Raw genomic sequence first — 20,464 nt, 5'->3', positions numbered from 1 at the left:
ATTCAATAATGCACAAAGTGCTGATGCTAGATGAATATATATAAACTAGATGGTGGCCCGATTCTAACGCATCGGGTATTCTAGAATATGCATGTCCACGTAGTATATTGCCCAGCCACGTAGTATATTGCCCAGCCACGTAGTATATTGCCCAGCCACGTAGTATATTGCCCAGTCACGTAGTATATTGCCCAGCCACGTAGTATATTGCCCAGTCACGTAGTATATTGCCCAGCCACGTAGTATATTGCACAGTGACGGAGTATACAGCACAGAGCCATGTAGTGTACAGACTTAAAATAAAAAATAAACATATACTCACCCTCCGTTGAAGTCCTGGCCCTGGGTGCGGTGCACACGGCAGCTTCCGGTCCCAGGGTTGGTATGGGCGCAGGACCTGTGATGACGTCGCGGTCACGTGACCGTGACGTCATAGCAGGTCTTTCTCGCAGGACCTGTGATGATGTCGCGGTCACATGACCGTGACTTCATGGCAGGTCCTTGTCACATACCATCCTTGTCACCGGAACCTGCCGCTTACATGGAGCGGTCACCGGAGCGTCGCGAGGAGCGGTAAAGGCGCCGGAATGTGAGTATATGATGATTTTTTATTTTGTAAATTATTTTTAACATTAGATCTTTTTACTATTGAGGCTGCATAGGCAGCCTCAATAGTAAAAAAGTTGGTCACACAGTGTTAATAGCCGCGTTAATGGAGTGCGTTACACCGCGGCATAACGCGGTCCATTAGCGCTGCCATTAACCCTGTGTGAGCGCTGACTGTAGGGGAGTACGGAGCAGGCACTGACTGCGGGGAGGAAGGAGTGTCCATGTTGCCGCCGGACTGCGCCCGTCGCTGATTGGTCATGGCAATGGTTGTGGGCGTTTTGCCAGAAAGACGGAAAGACGGAAGTGACCCTTAGACAATTATATAGTAGATGTTCCTAGGAGTAAATTGGAAATGGTGACTATACCTTTAAGTGCCGCTGGCCTTGATAACACGCACCCCGATGCGCGTTTCGGAATGGAGATTCCTTCGTCAGGGGGTGTTATGCATGGCAAAAAAGTGGGTTTTTATACCCAAGTTTGTTCAAAAAAGGCGCCAATAGTACTGACCCGCGATGTAAGGGATTATAAACTTCTTGAATGTAGTTTTGAGCACCTTGAGGGGTGCAGTTTTTAGTATGGTGTCACTTTTGGGTATTTTCTGTCATATAGACCCCTCAAAGTCACTTCAAATGTAATGTGGTCCCTAAAAAAACAATTTTGTTGAAAAAATGAGGAATTGCTGGTCAAGTTTTAACCTTTATAACTTCCTAAGTAAAGTAGAAATGTTATTTATTAATTAGTTTGTGTGATATTACTCTCTAACTCAAGGGCATAAAAATTAAGTTTAAAAATTGCAAATTTTTACCACTATCATGAAGTGCAATATATCACGAAACAATGGTTTCAGAATCTGTGAGACCCGTTGAAGCATTCCAGAATTATTGCTACATAAATTGATATTGGTCAGAATTGAAAAAATTGACCTGGTCATAAAGTTGCAAACCGCCTTGAGGGGGGAATGGGTTAAGTGGTATCTCCAATGTGTTTTCAATTAAAAAAAATAAGCAGCTTTTGAATAGTTTGAATTTAAAATCTTTTTGTTTCTAAAGCTCCTGTACAGATTTATGTCTCCATGTTAACAGACTGATACAGGAAAGAAATATATCTTGGTACCGTGTCCAGTAGATAGAAAAATATTTAGAATTGAGAGTCCTCAGTGGTTGATACCTTTTAATGGCTAACTGAAAAGATGGTAACAAATTGCAAGCTTTCGAGACTACATGCGTCTCTTCATCAGGCAAAGACTAAAACAAATTCTGAAGAATCACATATTTATGCACCACATATCAACCACTGAGGACTCTCAATTTCTATACGATGTTGTGCATAAATATGTGATTCTTCAGAATTTGTTTTAGTCTTTGCCTGATGAAGAGACCTGTGTAGTCTCGAAAGCTTGCAATTTGTTACCATCTTTTCAGTTAGCCATTAAAAGGTATCAACCACTGAGGACTCTCAATTCTAAATATTTTTGTTAACAGACTGCAAATCCTGTATATTTTGATCCTGCAGGGATATTCGCTTCAATGCCATCAGCAGTGCTCATACCTGTCCCAGTTCTTTAGTAAAGAATAATCCGTTTATAACAACTATGTCCTTTCTGCTTCCCACTAAGGCTATGTGCACACGATGTGTTTTCGCTGCCTTTCTTTCACGCGGAAATGCTCAAAAAATGCAATGACATACTAATGCTAGATAATGCAATGACAATCTTGAAGTATTGTGCACATGATCCTTATTTGCAGCGTTTTGTTTTCTGCAGCATGTCAGTTCTTTTTGCGTTTCTGCATCGTTTTTGACACATTGACTTTAATTGAGTAAGTCAGATCTGCAGCAAAAACACAGGTGTAAAAGGTTTGTGGATTTGCCGCAGATTTTCTCCCAAAAATGCTGCGAATTGTCCAAGAGAAATGGTGTCAGATAGAGGAAGAGTGTGTGGGCGGATAATATGTGCGTGTGTCTCTGTTGTGGGCGGAGAATGTTTGTGTCTGTGTGCGTGTGTCTGTTTGTGTCTGTGTGTTTGTGTGTGTGTGTGTACCCATGCGACGTGTGTACCTAGGCGTCGTCTGATGGGGACTACTACTCTCATCCGGCTACGTCTTTTGTCACATATGACAGAGACAGCATGAGCCGATGATGGGAGAATAGTCTCATCATCCGGCGCCTGTGTTCAATCAAAACATATACCGTATTTTTAGGATTATAAGATGCTCCGGATTATAAGACGCACCCCAAATTTTGAGGAGAAAAAGTCACTTTAAAAAGAAAAAATGATGGTGCTTCTTATAATCAGTGTGTCTTATTGATTACTGGGGGTGGTGGCTGCGGTGAAGCGGGGTCCCAGGGTCACTACTGAAGGTGGCAGGAGTGGAGTGATGTTGCAGGGCGCAGGCTGGGATGAGGGGGTGTTCCGATGTGCAGCGCGCGTGTCCAGTGCTGCTGCTGGTGGTGTCCGGTGCTGTGGGGTTGTCCGGTGCCTGCCTACCTGTGTGCCTGAACTCTCTGGTTCTTATAGGAATCAGTTGCACCTGTCTTATCTGTTCCTGACCAATTACCAAGAGGACTCCAGTATTTAGTGCAGCTCCACCCAGTGGACTGGGCCTGTGCAACGTGTTAGCTCAGTTTGTGTTTTGCTTCTGAGCTGCCAGGCTTTGCTTTGTGTCTTGCCTTCTCTGAAGGCTGTTCTTGCTTTGCCTTGTATCTTGTTTGTCCGCCCTCCAGGAGGCTGAATATCCTGGTCCCTGTGTCTTTGTCCTTGTACCTTGTCTTGTTCCATTACCTTGTCTGAACTTTGTCCTATCTCTGTCTCCTTGTCTGTGGTTTCTTTCCCTGCAGTGCCTCTCTGCTCTGCTCTCGGCTCCGCACTCTGCGACCTTGCTTTGCTCCTGTCTCTGCACTCTGTGCCTTTGCTTTGCTCTTGGCTCTGCACTCTGTGCCTTCTCTCTGCTCTTGGCTCTGCACTCTGTGCCTTCACTCTGCTCTTGGCTCTGCACTTTGTGGTTCTACCCTTATCTCTCTTGCAGCTTTACCTCTGCTCCGCACTCCTGCGGTCCTGCTCCGTTCTACTCTGCTCCGCTCCTGTTGCTGCAGTAATCTCTTTCTGCAGCTCCTCTCCACATTCCTTGCGTTTCTGCTCTGCTTAGCGTCTGTTTCTGCGCTATCTCTTGCTGCTCTACCGCTCCTATCCGCAGCCTTGCTGTTCTCTTTCTGTGTGAACAGGTCCCAACCTGTTCCTTCATACTCTTTTCCTTCCGGCTTGTTTCCGTACCTGCATCTCCTGTGTGAACGGGTCCCAACCTGTTCCTTCATACTTCATTCCTTCCTGCTTGTTTCTTTACCTTCACCTCCTGTGTCAACAGGTCCCAACCTGTTCCTTCATACATAATATCTGTACCTGCACCTCCTGTGTGAACAGGTCCCTACCTGTTCCCTCATACACCACACCAACCTGCCCTGTGTCTCTGCCGTACCTGCCAGTCCTGTGTCTCTGCCGTACCTGCCAGCCCTGTGTCTCTGCCGTGCCTGCCAGCCCTGTGTCTCTGCCGTGCCTGCCAGCCATGTGTCTCTGCCATGCCTGCCAGCCCTGTGTCTCTGCCGTTCCTGCCAGTCCTGTGTCTCTGCCAGCTCTGTGTCTCAGCTGTGCCAGCCTGCTCATCTGAGTTTCATCCGTGCTCATCTGCTAGTCCTGCCTAATGCCCGCACCAATCCTGGTGTTACTGTTTCCCAAGTGGGATCAGCAGCCATAGCCAGACACCACCCTGGAGTAGCACCTGGCAGCTGCCTGCCGCACAAGCCTGACCTCACCATCAGAGGCTCCAGTGAAGACCAAGACAGCTGTCATAGTCACGCCCCTTCCACGGTAGTCTGGTTCGTGGCACAGTGGGGCGACAAACCCCCCAAGCTCACACCCCCCAGTCAGGGCATGAGCGTGACAGCGTGGCTCACAGGATTCTCTGCGTTCTACGTTATTACCCTGTGAACTGCGCCCTCTTGGTAAAGACTATAAAAACTAGCACTGGAAACGTATGGCCAATTGAAAGAAAAAAAATTGAATACTCGGGTGCAGCAGGAATAAACTATAGTATGAACAAGAACTGTCTACTAGTAGTTGTCCAGTCTTGGAGGAATTTCTGTCAAGCATTGTAACTTGTGAATTCTAACGATGTGTAATATACACTGTTTGGATTCAGCGCTGCTTGCTAGTTCCAACCATTTGCATACTTACTGTTACATACCAACTAGATTCTCATCCACTTTACTCCAATAGAACATTGAAACACATGAGTCGGCATGTGACCATAAATTTCACAAGGCTGAACAACTCCTTTAGCAAATTGCAGTTATTCTGCAGATTAATAGCTTTCTAAAGCTGCCCATCGCCCAAATGAAGAACCTCGCCAAGAGGAGGAAATGAACTTTGTCCTTCTTGGCAGTCTCTGACATTCAGTCATAGAGGCATGGCTTTCATCACCGTTCAGTGCATAGTGAGCGACATCTGTATCCTTGCTTCCACACTGGTGACTGAAGCGATACCTGCATACTCCTACGACTGAAAGCCCCAGGCTTGCGGGAGTAATAAAGTAATAAAGTAAATTTCCTATCGTCATCGGGGCTATTAGTGTTGGGCCAGGCAGTTTCAAAACACTATTATCCTGCAGATTAACCCCATATCTGCAGGTTAATAATATTTTTTTTTTTCATGACCTGGGTTTGAATCCTGACAGTAGTCCCTTTATTCTAGGATGGCCTCTGGGTATTTCAGGAGTTGGCTTCTCTGGATGTCTCTGATAAAAGGCTTTTGTAAGCCTGGGTGCATAAACGTACCCTAGCTCCCATGAATTATCTTCTGGTCCGTAATCCCTCAATTGCACCAAATATTCCACTCTTCCTCTAAATCTTCTAGAGTCCAGAATTGTATCCACAATGTACTCTTCAGCCAGAGGTCGGTACATGGGAGCAGCAGTATAGTTTGGACCAGGTCTCCAAGGCTGAACTGTCTGTCTTGCTGACAGATTGTAGATCCTTGCCTGGGTCTCTTGTGTTTGAAGGAGGCTCTTCCTTACAATTGGCATCACCTTCGCAATCCTGTCCTGCATCTGGGCCACATGCCCGATGATGCTCCAATGGGGTGTAACCTGTGATTCCCAGGTCTCCTTTTTAATGTCCAGAAGTTGCCTAGGGTGCCGTCCGTATAGCAGCTCGAACGGTGAGAACCCCATAGAGGCCTGTGGAACTTTTCTAATAGAAATTAACAGGTATGGGATCAGGCAATCCCAGTCTCAGCCATTCTTCACCACGACTTTATTAAACAAGGACTTTAGGGTCTTGGTGAACCTCTCCACCAGGCCGTCTGTTTGTGTTTGGTACTCTGACGTTCTGAGTTGTGCAAACTGGAGAGCTTTATACAACTCCCTCATCACTTTGGACATGAGAAGAGTTCATTGGTCTGGACTAGCTCTCGGACTATACTTCTATACTTCTGGTAGAGGAGTTTCTCAGTGGTACTGCCTCCGGGCACCGTATTGCATAGTCTATCACAACCAGGAAATACTGGTGCGCCATGGGGAACTTAACTAGGGGTTCGACAAGGTCCATGGCAAACTTGTTAAATGGGACCTCTATAATGGGCAGTGCCACTAGGGGATTGCAGAAGTGGGATACTGGAGCAAGTATCTGACAGGTAGAGCAGGACCGGCAGAAATTAACAATGTCTCGGTGACATCCAGATCAGTAGAGCCTCTGATGGAGTTTTTGTCTACTACAAAATGTCCACCCTAGACATGAGAATGGGCCAGGTCTAGTCCCCTACGCCTATAGGAGCCTGGTGCTAACATCTGCTCTGTCACTTCATCTATAAGGCTACGTTCAGACTAGCGTTGCGCGCCGCTGCGTCGGCGATGCAACGCACGACGCACACAAAAACGCGGCAAAACGCACGCAAAAACGCTGCATTTTGCGACGCGTGCGTCGTTTTTTGCCGAAAATCGGACGCAAGAAAAATGCAACTTGCTGCGTTTTCTTGGTCCGACGCTAGCGCCAAAAAAAACGCAAGTGTTGCAAAACGCAACACACAAAAACGCATGCGTCCCCCATGTTAAACATAGGGGCGCATGACGCGTGCGTCGCCGCTGCGTCGCCCGACGCTAAGGCGACGCACACTAGCAGAACGCTAGTGTGAACGTAGCCTAAGCTGAGTGTCCCGATATAGCTCCTCATTTAAAGAAAAATAGGGAAACCTGGTGTCAGCCCCCAGCTCTTGAGCAACCGCATTTATCACATTCACATTGTCAAATGCACCTTTTAACGTAAGATCCTGCATTTGAGCAGTTCCAAAATATCCCCCCTCCCCCCCCCCCCAGAAAACCCCAACTTTGGAATCTTGGCCTCATGAGTCACACATAGGGGAACTCATCCACCTCAGACTGTGATGTGGATTCATCATGGTTGAATTGGCTTCCAGTTTTACCCACGCCTTCCGCTATAAGTCCCAGTGCAAGCTAAAGTCCCGACCTATTATAACCATGTGTAGCAGATCCTTAACCACTCCGACCTCATGGGTCTCAGCCCCACAGTTGGTTTTTATGTTCACTCTGGCAACAGGATAGTCCTGGTCATCCCCATGAATACAGCAGATGCCCAAGTGAGTTCCTGGGATCAACTAGTGGGGAAATGTGGTCCTAATCAGGGTCACCAAACTCTGAGTCCAAGCGTCCCAACACCAGTACCCCATTTATTGTTACAGGACATGCCTGAGGCCCCTCAACAGGTTAATAACCCACACTGCAGGCGGGGTAGGCATAGTACAAATAGCTCCTCCCTAGGCTGCGGTCCATCTGTTCGTAGGACATAGGACAACGGGCAGCTATATGTCCAGGACCATGACATCTTCAGCAGAGCAAGTCTTTACCAGCAGCCTTTGGCAACCCCTCAGAGACACCTTGGGACGTTGGACTCCCCAAATTAGTGGCTCTTCTACCCCTTTTTCTACCCATTTTGGGATTCGTGCTCCCTCTGGGTACCCAAGTATGGGGATGCAACACCACCTGGCTTCCTTAGGGACCGCTCGTCCATCTGGTACCCATCCATTAGGCCATCCAGGTCGTCTGCATTTTGGGGGGGTCCCTTTAAGCAACCCAGGTAAACACCAACCTAGGAAGGGAGTGGATAAATCCATTATGACCCGCTCCCCCATCTGGGCTGAGATTGAAGACTCCTGCAGCAACCATTTCTGTACCAGATGCAGCTGATCGAACATTTGGGGGCAAGGGGGTTTATCACCACAATACATTCAATGGTGGACCCTTTGTGCTCGGATATATTACCTCTGAGTGCTCCAGAGTGTCAGTTTTTAATTTGGATTATTCCTAGGCATCCTTTAAAGCTAGGTCATAATAAGCCTTCTGGGGCTTGCCAACTAGATAAGAGGTCAGCACCTCCTCCCGCTGCTTCTCCCGCTCTTCCACCCTTTCAAACACAGTAAAAAAAGATTCCACATCATCATCTGGAGACATTTTTTGCATCGCTTATCATACCGCGTTCTGGACATATGTGTCATCACCTGGACTTGGGGCAGGGACTGCCGGTCACTCACTGCCTCTGAGAGGAGTTCTGTCTGCTGCATAAGCATCTCCTGTTGCTATTATTGCTGCTACTACTGCTGTTAGAGCTGCTGCACCGACAGTTTATTTGTTTCTTGCGCCAGCTGCTGCTGCTGCGGTTGTGTGTGACCTGCTGCTGCTGTCGATGCTGCTGTTGCTGGACTTGGACCAGGTGTTTGATCAGCTCCTCCATTCTGTCTGTCGTGGCTTCCTGGCTTATGGCCACCTTCACCCAGGAAATGCAGTTTGTCCACCACTGTCACACGTGTTTCCTAGACAAATTGCCCGCACTTCTAGCACCAACTGTGGAAGATTGGCTCACTCAGCTGCTCACAAAGGAAGACACAGGCACGTTACTTCTGCTGTTTTTTTTTTTTAAATACGACATAAACCACTGTGGGCTCAACACAATATACACAGGCTTTCTTGCATAACTGGAAAATAAAAGAGAAACTATGGTACAGCCCATATGCCTGCGTGGATCTGCCCACTTTGGATACAACAACCGGGTTCAGTACGGTTTAACAGAAAACACTTCTCTAGAGTTGCTAGCTGTAGACACTGAATGACTCCGAAGGCTATTTTCCACCTGCTCTTCAGCTACTAACTTAAAAGCCTAGCTCTTAAAATTGCTAATTAACCCCTCTCAGCACTTAGTGTGCTGGAGCAAACTTCTAGGTTTCAAATCACCGAAGCTAATAGCCTCAGTGATGCATAACACCCCTCCAAGATTTTGCCAGTGACTTTGTCATGCAAAGTATAACTTTATTTAACTTTCTATTATCTATATGCCCATATGGATGGATTAGGAGGGTTGATCCTACTGACAGATTCCCTTTAAGAAATGCAATGTCCACATTAATGGGTTTATCGACTCCCTATGCACTAGGAATAGATAGGAATTTTGTCACTCCTCAAAAGGTTTTCCACTCATAATAATTAATTTTTTTTTTACCATACATTAATATAAAAGAATAAAACCTCTTTAGTATAATATATTTAGTTCCGCTTGTGAATAATGAATGGTAGTCACCCATATTATACAGGTCTCTGCTCATTGGTATGTGGGCTAACCTTGTTTTGAAAAGAAGACCACTTTTGATTTAGTTACTCATATGTATAACCAAATAGATTGTTTAATATTTTGCTCAACCCAAAATCAATTCCCAGAGACCTATTGTACATTTTTTTTTCTTGTCTTCATATAGTTGAATATTGATTTTGCCTATCATTATAAAATGTTGTCTTCTGTAAACAATAACATTGTTATAAAATTTCTATCTGTACTTTTATGTTGCAAATGCTTATGTCACTGTTTACCTCTGACCAGATAAAGAGTCTGATTTTTCTCTGTCTTTAACAGGTTGATAATGTATGGCTTTGTTAAGGCCATGATACAGCTGGGACAAATCCAGGCTGGCGACTTTCACTTCACTGACTGTTTGTTTTTTGGTTCCTTGATGTCTGCAACAGATCCAGGTAATTAACATCTCGGCAATGTGTGATTGTCTCCTTCTCACTAAAGCCAAGTATATGTTCAACACTCCTTTTGAAAATGAGCTTTATTCCCTCTGGTATGAAAATAACTATATGTTTCTGGAAACTTTCACCGGTTGTGAAAAGTGCAACCTTTTTGTTAAAGAGCTCAGTGCTGAAGGATAATTTGTAAACCGCTGTAAACATAACCAATGGTACAAGACAAAGTGTCCAATGCAATTTTGTTCTCACTGATCCATAACCGTGTACCGTAAGGGTACCGTCACACTATAACATTTCGATCGCTACGACGGTACGATTCGTGACGTTCCAGCGATATCGTTACGATATCGCTGTGTCTGACACGCAGCAGCGATCAGGGATCCTGCTGAGAATCGTACGTCGTAGCAGATCGTTTAGAACTTTCTTTCATCGCTGGATCTCCCGCTGTCATCGCTAGATCGGTGTGTGTGACACCGGTCTAGCGATCTAGCGATGCGATCCAGCGATGCGTTCGCTTGTAACCAGGGTAATCATCGGGTAACTAAGCGCAGGACCGCGCTTAGTTACCCGATGTTTACCCTGGTTACAAGCGTTAAACTAAAAAAAAACAAACAGCACATACTTACATTCTGGTGTCCGTCAGGTCCCTTGCCGTCTGCTTCCCACACTGTGACTGCCGGCCGTAAAGTGAAAGCAGAGCACAGCGGCTGTGCTTTCACTTTCACTTTACGGCCGGCAGTCACAATGCGGGAAGCAGAGACGGCAAGGGACGTGACGGACACCAGATGTAAGTATGTGCTGTTTGTTTTTTTTTTAGTTTAACGCTTGTAACCAGGGTAAACATCGGGTAACTAAGCGCGGTCCTGCGCTTAGTTACCCGATGTTTACCCTGGTTACCCAGGGACTTCGGCATCGTTGGTCGCTGGAGAGCTGTCTGTGTGACAGCTCCCCAGCGACCACACTACGATTTACCTACGATCACGGCCAGGTCATATCGCTGGTCGTGATCGTAGGTAAATCGTATAGTGTGACGGTACCCTAATAGTCTGCTGCACAGCAATTTCCTAAGACTAAAAACGCATTAGTCTTTTGCTTAAAGCAGGAGCAGTCGGTCTTGAATTTATTTCAGTTACTTATCTAAATATTATTTTATTTCACTAAGAATATAGTTTTCCTTGTATAGCTAGTATTCACCTTTTTCATGTGCTTGTTTATGGTCTATGCTGAGCAGTAATTATATAGCCACGGGCGAAAGCTTGCTTATCTTCAGCGTTTGGTACCTTGCGTTGCCTGAGTATCAGTCACTCATTTTTCCTGTCGTCTGCGTTTTTTTGTCATTCTCTGTACATTCTTGTATGAGTTTACAAATTCGTTTACTTTTAGTTCTATTTGGGGTAGTATGTGGATCCCTTGCTCTTCAATGAAATAATTTGTCTTGTAGAAAAAAAAGTAGAGCGACGAAGAGGATAATGTTGTACATGGAAACAAGTATCTGTGCATAGAGGAGGTTCTTACATTTTGAAAAATCACTGATTAAATACCATAGAGTAACTGACTGTGCAATCGGATTAGACCCACTCTAGGCATTAATAGATATGTGTATAGATAGGTATGATACCTTTTCAACACAATTGTCTAAGGGGTACTTCCGTCTGTCTGTCCTTCTGTCACGGTTATTCGTTCACTGATTGGTCTCGGCAGCTGCCTGTCATGGCTGCCGCGACCAATTAGCGACGGCCACAGTCCGATTAGTCCCTCCCCTACTCTCCTGCACTCACTTCCCGGCGCCCGCTCCGTAATCCCCTCCACTCACCGCTCACACAGGGTTAATGGCAGCGATAACGGCCCGTGGTGTAACGCACTCCGTTACCGCTGCTATTAACCCTGTGTGTCCCAACTATTTACTATTGATGCTGCCTATGCGGCATCAATAGTAAAAATATGTCATGTTAAAAATAATAATAAAAAAAAAAAAATCCCTGCTATACTCATCCTCCGCTGCCTTTCCCGCTCCTCGCCATGCTCCCCAGACCGCTCCATTGCAAGCGGCAGCTTCTGCTCCCAGCACTGGTGTGCGACAAGGACCTGCCGTGACGTCACGGTCATGTGACCGCGACGTCATCATAGGTCCTGCTCACACCAGCGCTGGGAGCGGAAGCTGCCGCTTGCAATGGAGCGGTCCGGGGAGCATGGCGAGGAGCGGTAAAGGCGGCGGACGGTGAGTATAGCAGAACTTCCAACGGGCCTTCGGAAGGTGAGTATATGTTTATTTATTTTTTTTAAGTCTCTATATTACATGGCTCTGTGCTGGGCAATATACTACATGGCTCTGCTTTATACTATGTGGCTGGGCAATATACCGTACTACGTGGCTCTGCTATATACTACGTGGCTGGGCAATATACTACGTGGCTGGGCAATGTACTACGTTGCTGGGCAATGTACTACGTGACTGGGCAATATACTACGTGACTGGGCAATATACTACGTGGCTGGGCAATATACTACGTGACTGGGCAATATACTACGTGGCTGGGCAATATACTACGTGGCTGGGCAATATACTACGTGGCTGGGCAATATACTACGTGGCTGGGCAATATACTACGTGACTGGGCAATATACTACGTGGCTGGGCAATATACTACGGGACTGGGCAATATACTACGTGACTGGGCAATATACTACGTGGCTGGGCACTATACTACGTGACTGGGCAATATACTACGTGACTGGGCAATATAGTACGTGGCTGGGCAATATACTACGTGACTGGGCAATATACTATGGGGACATGTATTTTCTAGAATACCCGATGCGTTAGAATCGGGCCACCATCTAGTATAATAAATTTGAAGAAAGGATCCCTGAGGCTATGTTCACAACACTTGATGAAGCAATTGCCTCTGGATTTTCATGTCTATTTAATTAAATAAAAACTTTTCTACTGAAATTTTGCTCTTCAATTGTTCATCATACACTGCATGAAGAATTATTAGGCAAGTTGTATTTTAGAGGATTATATTTATTATTGATCAACAACTATGTTCTTAATCAACCCAAAAGACGCATAAATACCAAAGCTTAATATTTTTGGAAGTTGGAGTGGTTTTTTTTTTTAGATTTGGCTATCTTAGGAGGATGTCTGTTTGTGCAGGTAACTATTACTATGCAGAATTATTAGGCAACTTAATAAAAACCAAATGTATTCCCATCTCACTTGTTTATTTTCACCAGGTAAACCAATATCACGGCACAAAATTTAGAAATAAACATTTCTGACATGCAAAAACAAACAAAAAAATAGTGACCAATATATCCACCTTTCTTTATGATGACACTCAACAGCCTTCCATCCATAGATTCTGCCATTTGCTTGATCTGTTTACGATCAACATTGCGTGCAGTAGCCACCACAGCCTCCCAGACACTGTTCCGAGAGGTGGACTGTTTTCCATCCCTGTAGATCTCACATTTTATGAGGGACCACAGGTTCTCTATGGGGTTCAGATCAGGTGAACAAGGGGGCCATGTCATTATTTTTTTCTTCTTTGAGACCTTTACTGGCCAGCCACGCTGTGGAGTAGTTGGAGGCATGTGATGGAGCATTGTCCGGCATGAAAATCATGTTTTTCTTGAATGATACTGACTTCTTCCTGTACCACTGCTTGAAGAAGTTGTCTTCCAGAAACTGGCAGTAGGTCTGGGAGTTGAGCTTCACTACATCCTCAAGCCGAAAAGGTCCCACAAGTTCATCTTTGATGATACCAGTACCCCACCTCCACCTTGCTTGCGTCTGAGTCGGAGTGAAGCTCTCTGCCCTTTACTGATCCAGCCTCTGGCCCATCCATCTGGCCCATCAAGAGTCACTCTCATTTCATCAGTCCATAAAACCTTTGAAAAGTCAGTCTTAAGATATTTCTTGGCCCAGTCTTGACATTTTATCCTATGTTTCTTATTAAAGGTGGTTGTTTTTCAGCCTTCCTTATCTTCACCATGTCCCTGAGTATCGCACACCTTTTGCTTTTTGTTACTCCAGTAACGTTGCAGCTCTGAAATATGGCAAAACTGGTGGCAAATGGCATCTTGGTAGCTTCACGCTTAATTTTCCTCAATTCATGGGCAGTTATTTTGCGCCTTTTTTTGGCCAACACGCTTCTTGCGACCCTGTCGGCTATGAAACGCTTGATTGTTCGGTGATCACGCTTCAAAAGTTTGGCAATTTCAGCACTGCTGCATCCCTCTGCACGACATCTCACAATTTTGGACTTTTCAGAGCCCGTCAAATCTCTCTTCTGACCCATTTTGCCAAAGGAAAGAAAGTTGCCTAATAATTAAGCACACCTTATATAGGGCTTTGATGTCATTAGACAACACCCCTCCTCATTACAGAGATGCACACCACCTGATTTACTTAATTGGTAGTTGGCTCTCAAGCCTGAACAGCTTGGAGTAGGACAACATGTATAAAAAGTATAATGTGATCCAAAACACAACTTGCCTATTAATTCTGCACGCAGTGTAGAGCATCATGTTACGTATCTGTAGCAATACACCAATGAGCTATGAATAATCTATATATATAATTGTCTAAGGCTATGTGCACACATTCAGGATTTCTCGCAGAAAATTCCTGAGAAAAACTGGACATTTTCTGCTAGAAATCCACAAGAAATCTGCATGCAGTTTTGCCGCGTTTTTGCAGCGGTTTTGATGCGTTTTTGCCGCGTTTTTTTCCGGACACTTCCCAATGCATTTTGTAGTGGGAAATCCGCAAAAAAACCCCGCAAAATTAATGAACATGCTGCGGTCTTTACCGTGATGCGTTTTTTTCGCAGAAAGAAACGCATCATGTGCACAAAACATGCGGAATTCATTCTAAATGATGGGATGCTTATTGTATGCTTTTTTTTGCGGTTTTATAGCGTTTTTATCGGGAAAAGACGCGAAAAAACCGTAACGTGTGCACACAGTCTAAGGGGTACTTACGTCTATCTGTCTGTCCTGAAAATCCCGCTTCGCTGATTGCGAGGCCGCTACGTCATCTGGGTAATTTCGCAATGCATCCTGGGAACGGAAGCAGGCGGCAGCCGCGCGCTCATCAACACAGCTTCGCTGGACGACGGAGGGTGAGTATATAACTATTTTTTATTTTCATTTTTTTTTTTTAACAGGGATATGGTCCCCACACTGCTATATACTACGTGAGCTGTGTTATATACTACGTGGGCTGTTATATACTGCGTGGCTGCTATATACTACATGGGCTGTGTTATATACTGCGTGAGCAGTGTTATATACTACGTGGCTGCTATATACTAGGTGGGCAATACTACGTGGGCTGTGTTATATACTGCGTGGGCTGTGTAATATACTGTGTGGACTGTGTTATATACTGTTTGGTACGTGGCCTGTGCTATATACTATGTGGCTGCTATATAGATACATACATACATATTCTAGAATACCCGATGCGTTAGAATCGGGCCACCATCTAGTTAGTATATAAATAGGTAACAGAATGCTGCTAGCTAGACAGGTTTCACATATGGTTTGTCCAACCCTGGTTCACTTTGGATCCGGTGACCGTTCTGCCCCTATATCATTACAGTTGGTCTGCTGGTTGCTTTTTTAATCACTTAATCACATGCAATATTTCTACTGGTTGACATGCAAAGGCTTGCAAGGTTGATCCCAATTTATAGCGTCAGTAGTGTACAAATCTCACTTCTTCTGTGTATCAAAAAACAGAAAGTTTTTAGGTACCAGTTACGGCGACAGTGCGTCTGCACAACATGCTCCTCTTAAGGCTATGTGCACACGTTCAGGATTTATTACAGAAAATTCCTGAGAAAAACCTGAAATTTTCTGCAAGAAATCTGCATGCTTTTTTGCGCGTTTTTTTGCGCGTTTGTGTCATGTCGGACGCTATTCACACTAGGGCATCCGACAGACAGCGGTAATTCCACATTTGTCCACTATACGCTCAGTGGCGCCGGCTAGATTTTATCTAGGTTATCCAGGGTTAATCTGGCTGGTAATCTGGTTGGAGGCTGGGTCATGCCCGTGGCCTTTAAATAGTCATTCTGGACTTTGGGCGTTGCAGATTATAGCTTGTGTCTTGTGCCTGGTGATCTCGGTATGGAGTGGTGGTCTAGGAGTTGAAGTATCGTATCTGGTGGTGTATTATCCTTTGTCATATTTCTCTTTCCTATATTTGTGTTTATTTTTGCCCTGTGCACATTATAGTGTTTTCCTGTGTGTCTGCGGCGTGGTGCGTTTTCAGTTTTCCATGTCTGTACTTTCTGTGTAGGTTGGTGTGTGGTCTTACCACTGGGTGGCTGGTGGAGGTTTCAGCATAGGGCTGAAACAGGAGTTAGGGTCAGGCCTGGCGGCCCAGACAAGCACACCATCAGTGTAAATTCTGGGAGAGGGACAGACAGGGTTTTCCCTAGTCTGAGGGATTTTGCAGGGGCCCGGGTAATGAGCTTTAGTCTACCCAATACCCCCGTGACATTATAATCGGCCTAAATACATTTTGGATGCCAAGGATCCCAGGACTTCCATAACCCGCCAGTTGGAGGCGCTGTCCTTACAGGTCACTGAGTTGAAGGGGGCAGTTCAGCAACAAAGTCTCATAGTGTCTAATGTGCAAGCTGAAACTGCAGGTAGTGTCGCAGAGCCAAAGATCCCTTTACCTGAGAGGTTTGCTGGGGAACGCAGTAAATTTGTTGTTTTTCGTGAAGCTTGCAAATTATATTTTCGTATGCGCCCGGTTTCCTCAGGTAATGAGGCTCAGCATGTGGGCCTAGTATTGTCATTACTGAACGGAGACCCCCAAGCATGGGCGTTTTCTGATTCAGCTGCATTTAACTCAGTGGAGATTTTTTTTCTGCTCTTAGACTCATTTATGATGATCCTGACAGACTGGCTCTAGCAGAGTCTAAAATACGCGCTCTCCGCCAGGGGGAGCGAATAGCGGAGGATTACTGTTTTGAATTTCGCCGCTGGGCAGTGGACACACAATGGAATGACCCTGCGCTGCGGAGTCAATTTGTACATGGGGTTTCAAGAAGGGTTAAACAAGCCCTCCTTATGTATGAGACTCCTGCTTCTCTAGAGTCTGCCATGAGTCTTGTTGTCCGCATTGATCGCCGTTTGCGTCAGGGGGCACAAGAGACGCCGTCTATGGGGGAGGGCGTAGGTGCACGTGTGGTTGCTGCAGGTGAGCCCACGGAGCCTATGCAAATCGCAGGGGTATCACCTATGCCACTGATACCTGATTTGTTCAACCAGGTGGCTGGTGCTAAGTGGTTTTCCAAGCTTGACTTCAGGGGGGCGTACAACCTCATAAGAGTCCGTCAAGGTGATGAGTTGAAGATGGCTTTTAATACTCCTGAGGGTCATTTTGAAAATTTGGTGATGCCATTTGGGTTGACAAACGCGCCTGCTGTATTCCAACATTTCATAAATAATGTGTTCTCGCATGTACTAGGAAAATTCGTTATTGTGTACCTAGATGACATTCTCATTTATTCATGCGACCGTGATACTCATTTAGAGCATGTGAGGCAGATGTTACAGCTACTCAGAGAAAATAAGCTCTATGCAAAACTTGAGAAATGTGTTTTTTCGGTTCAGGAGTTGCCTTTTTTGGGTTATATTGTGTGTTGTGAATTCTGTGGTCAAGCTCCCTCCTGTGGTCATGAGTGGTACTTCGGCTGGTTCTGTCTATGAGCTTCCTCTGGTGGATGTGAGTGGGGCTGCGGCTTCTGAGTTTCCTTCCTCAGGTGACGAGGTTAAGTCGTTAGGTGCTGCTCTATTTAACTCCACCTAGTTCTTTGTTCCTGGCCTCCAGTCAATGTTCCAGTATTGGTCTTGCTCTCTCTCCTGGATCATTCTTGTGGCCTGTCTGCCCTGCATAAGCTAAGTTTTGCTGGTGTTACTTTTGTTTGCTATTTTTTCTGTCCAGCTTGCTATATTGGTTTTTCTTGCTTGCTGGAAGCTCTGAGACGCAGAGGGAGCACCTCCGTACCGTTAGTCGGTGCGGAGGGTCTTTTTGCGCCCTCTGCGTGGTTGTTTGTAGGTTTTTGTGCTGACCGCAAAGCTATCTTTCCTATCCTCGGTCTATTCAGTAAGTCGGGCCTCACTTTGCTAAAATCTATTTCATCTCTGTGTTTGTATTTTCATCTTTACTCAGTCATTATATGTGGGGGGCTGCCTTTTCCTTTGGGGAATTTCTCGGAGGCAAGGTAGGCTTATCTTTCTATCTTCAGGGCTAGCTAGTTTCTCAGGCTGTGCCCGAGGCGCCTAGGTCTGGTCAGGAGCGCTCCACGGCTACCTCTAGTGTGGTATGATAGGATTAGGGATTGCGGTCAGCAGAGTTCCCACGTCTCAGAGCTCGTCCTATGTTATTAGTAACTATCAGGTCACCTTGTGTGCTCTTAACCACTAGGTCCATTGTGGTTCTGAATCACCAGTTCACAACAATTGTGTCTGCTTCAGGGCTTAAAATGGACGCCGCTAAGGTGCAAGCGGTGCTGCATTGGGAACGGCCTGATAACCTTAAAGCACTCCAGCGGTTCCTTGGATTTTCTAATTATTATAGAAAATTTATCAAAGATTTTTCTACCATTGCTGAACCGCTTACTGACATGACGAAAATGGGTACCAATTTCTCCGCCTGGCCGGAGGCTGCTGTGCGCGCATTCGAATTTCTGAAGAACAGTTTTGCTTCAGCCCCCATTCTGGTGCAACCGGACGTATCAAAACCATTTACCGTGGAGGTCGATGCGTCTGAGGTTGGAGTGGGGGCGGTGCTGTCACAAGGCTCATCCTTGGGCGAGTTGCGTCCATGCGCCTACTTTTCCAAGAAGCTGTCGTCCGCCGAACGTAACTACGATATCGGCAACAGGGAGTTGTTGGCTATCAAGTTGGCTTTTGAGGAATGGCGACACTTCGTGGAGGGGGCGGTCCACCAGGTTATAGTTCTCGCCGACCATAAAAATCTGCTTTATTTAGTCAGCCAAGCGTCTGTTCCCCAGGCAGGCTCGCTGGGCATTGTTTTTCACGCGTTTCAACTTTTTTGTCACGTACTGTCAGGGGTCTAAGAAAACTAAGGCAGATGCTTTATCCAGGTGTTTTGCGGGGGGAGAACCTCGGCAAGATCCGGTACCCATCCTCCAGAAGGGTGTAGTGGTCTCGGCTCTCACGACAGAGGTTGAGGCGGAGATTGCCGAGGTTCAGAAGGAAGTACCACCAGAGCTTCCTGTTAACAAATCATTTGTACCACTCCATCTTCGCCTAAAGGTGTTGGGTGAGCATCATGATGCTGTTCTGGCTTTCCATTCAGGGGTTAGGGGTACCTTGGAGTTGGTGTCGCGTCGGTTTTGGTGGCCCAAAATCCGACAGGAAGTGGTCTCGTACGTATCATCATGTACCACGTGTGCTAGGGCTAAGACGCCTCGCTCCCGTCCTGCTGGCTCATTACATCCTCTAGGGGTACCCTGTAGGCCATGGACGGAGATCTCCATGGATTTTATTACAGACCTACCTTCCTCTGCTGTGAACACGGTCATCTTGGTGGTTGTTGATCGGTTCTCAAAGATGTCGCACTTTGTGTCCTTGCCTTCGTTGCCTAACGCAAAGACTCTGGCTCAGGTTTTTGTGCAGGAGGTGGTCAGACTTCATGAGGTCCCGTCTGACATAGTGTCTGATAAGGGTACTCAGTTTGTGGCGAAGTTTTGGAAAGCTTTTTGCTCACGGCTGGGGATCAAGTTGCCGCATTCTTCGGCGTTTCATCCTCAGTCAAATGGTCAGACCGAGCGTATGAACCAGAATTTGGAGCAGTACTTACGCTGCTTTGTTTCTGACATGGTCGACGTTCCTTCCTTTGGCTGAGTTTGCCATTAACAATCACCACCAGGAATCGTCTGTGGAGTCCCCGTTCTTTTGTGTTTACGGGTACTGTTATGATCAGGTGGCCTTGGAGCAGCATGAAAACCTTCACTGGAGTAGGTGGTAACTTATACTGACCGCAAGCCCTGATCTTATCACCGCAACTAGAAGTAGCCGTGGGGTGTGCCTAACAAAACCTAGACACCTCGACACAGCTGGAGGACTAAATTCCCCTAAAGATGGAAATAGGAAAACTATCTTGCCTCAGAGTAGACCCCCAAAGGATAGGCAGCCCCCCACAAATATTGACTGTGAGTTGGAGAGGAAAAGACACAAACAGGCAGAAAACAGGCTTAGCAAAGGAGGCCACTTCTAGCTAAAAAGAAAAGGACAGGACAGGATACTAAGCAGTCAGCATAAAAATACTACAAAAAATATCCACAGCAGAAAATACAAAACTCCACCACCTAACTAAAGATGTGGAGAGTATAACTGCAACTCCAGAGAATCCAACCAGACTGAGAAAAACAACTTACACAGTCTAAGCTGGACAAATAGAAACAAAAGATCAGCACTGAAAATAAGCACACAGCAAGTGTGCTTCAGAAAAAGAAACAGACACTTATCTTTGCTGAACTGGCAGCTAAGCAGGTGAGGCCAGGCAGAGATCCAATACTTCCAAAGAAACATTGACAACTGGCAAGGGCTAATGAATCCTGCACACTTAAATATCCCAGTCAGAACAGCAATTAGCAGATACACCTGGCCAGGACTGTGACTCAGAGACAACTGCATTTCCATCTACAACCACTGGAGGGAACCCAAGAGCAGAATTCACAACAGGGTACCATCCTCAATTTTGTACTCTGCGTCAGGGTGGC

At 45.9% G+C, this 20,464-nt stretch overlaps 1 protein-coding gene across 1 annotated transcript in view; it reads left to right on the top strand.

Moving 5' to 3' along the window:
* The window catches only part of SLC9A9 (solute carrier family 9 member A9), a 1,444,260-nt gene that overhangs the window by 184,771 nt on the left and 1,239,025 nt on the right, over positions 1 to 20,464 (top strand). Inside the window, exon 5 of the mRNA XM_069768082.1 lies at positions 9,571 to 9,686. Coding sequence (XP_069624183.1) covers positions 9,571 to 9,686 — 116 coding nt within the window. The remainder of the gene's footprint in view (positions 1 to 9,570; positions 9,687 to 20,464) is intronic.

The sequence above is a fragment of the Ranitomeya imitator genome, chromosome 5 (genome assembly GCF_032444005.1).
Source record: "Ranitomeya imitator isolate aRanImi1 chromosome 5, aRanImi1.pri, whole genome shotgun sequence".
Lineage (NCBI taxonomy): Eukaryota > Metazoa > Chordata > Amphibia > Anura > Dendrobatidae > Ranitomeya > Ranitomeya imitator.
This window is presented reverse-complemented; position numbering and strand designations above follow the sequence as displayed.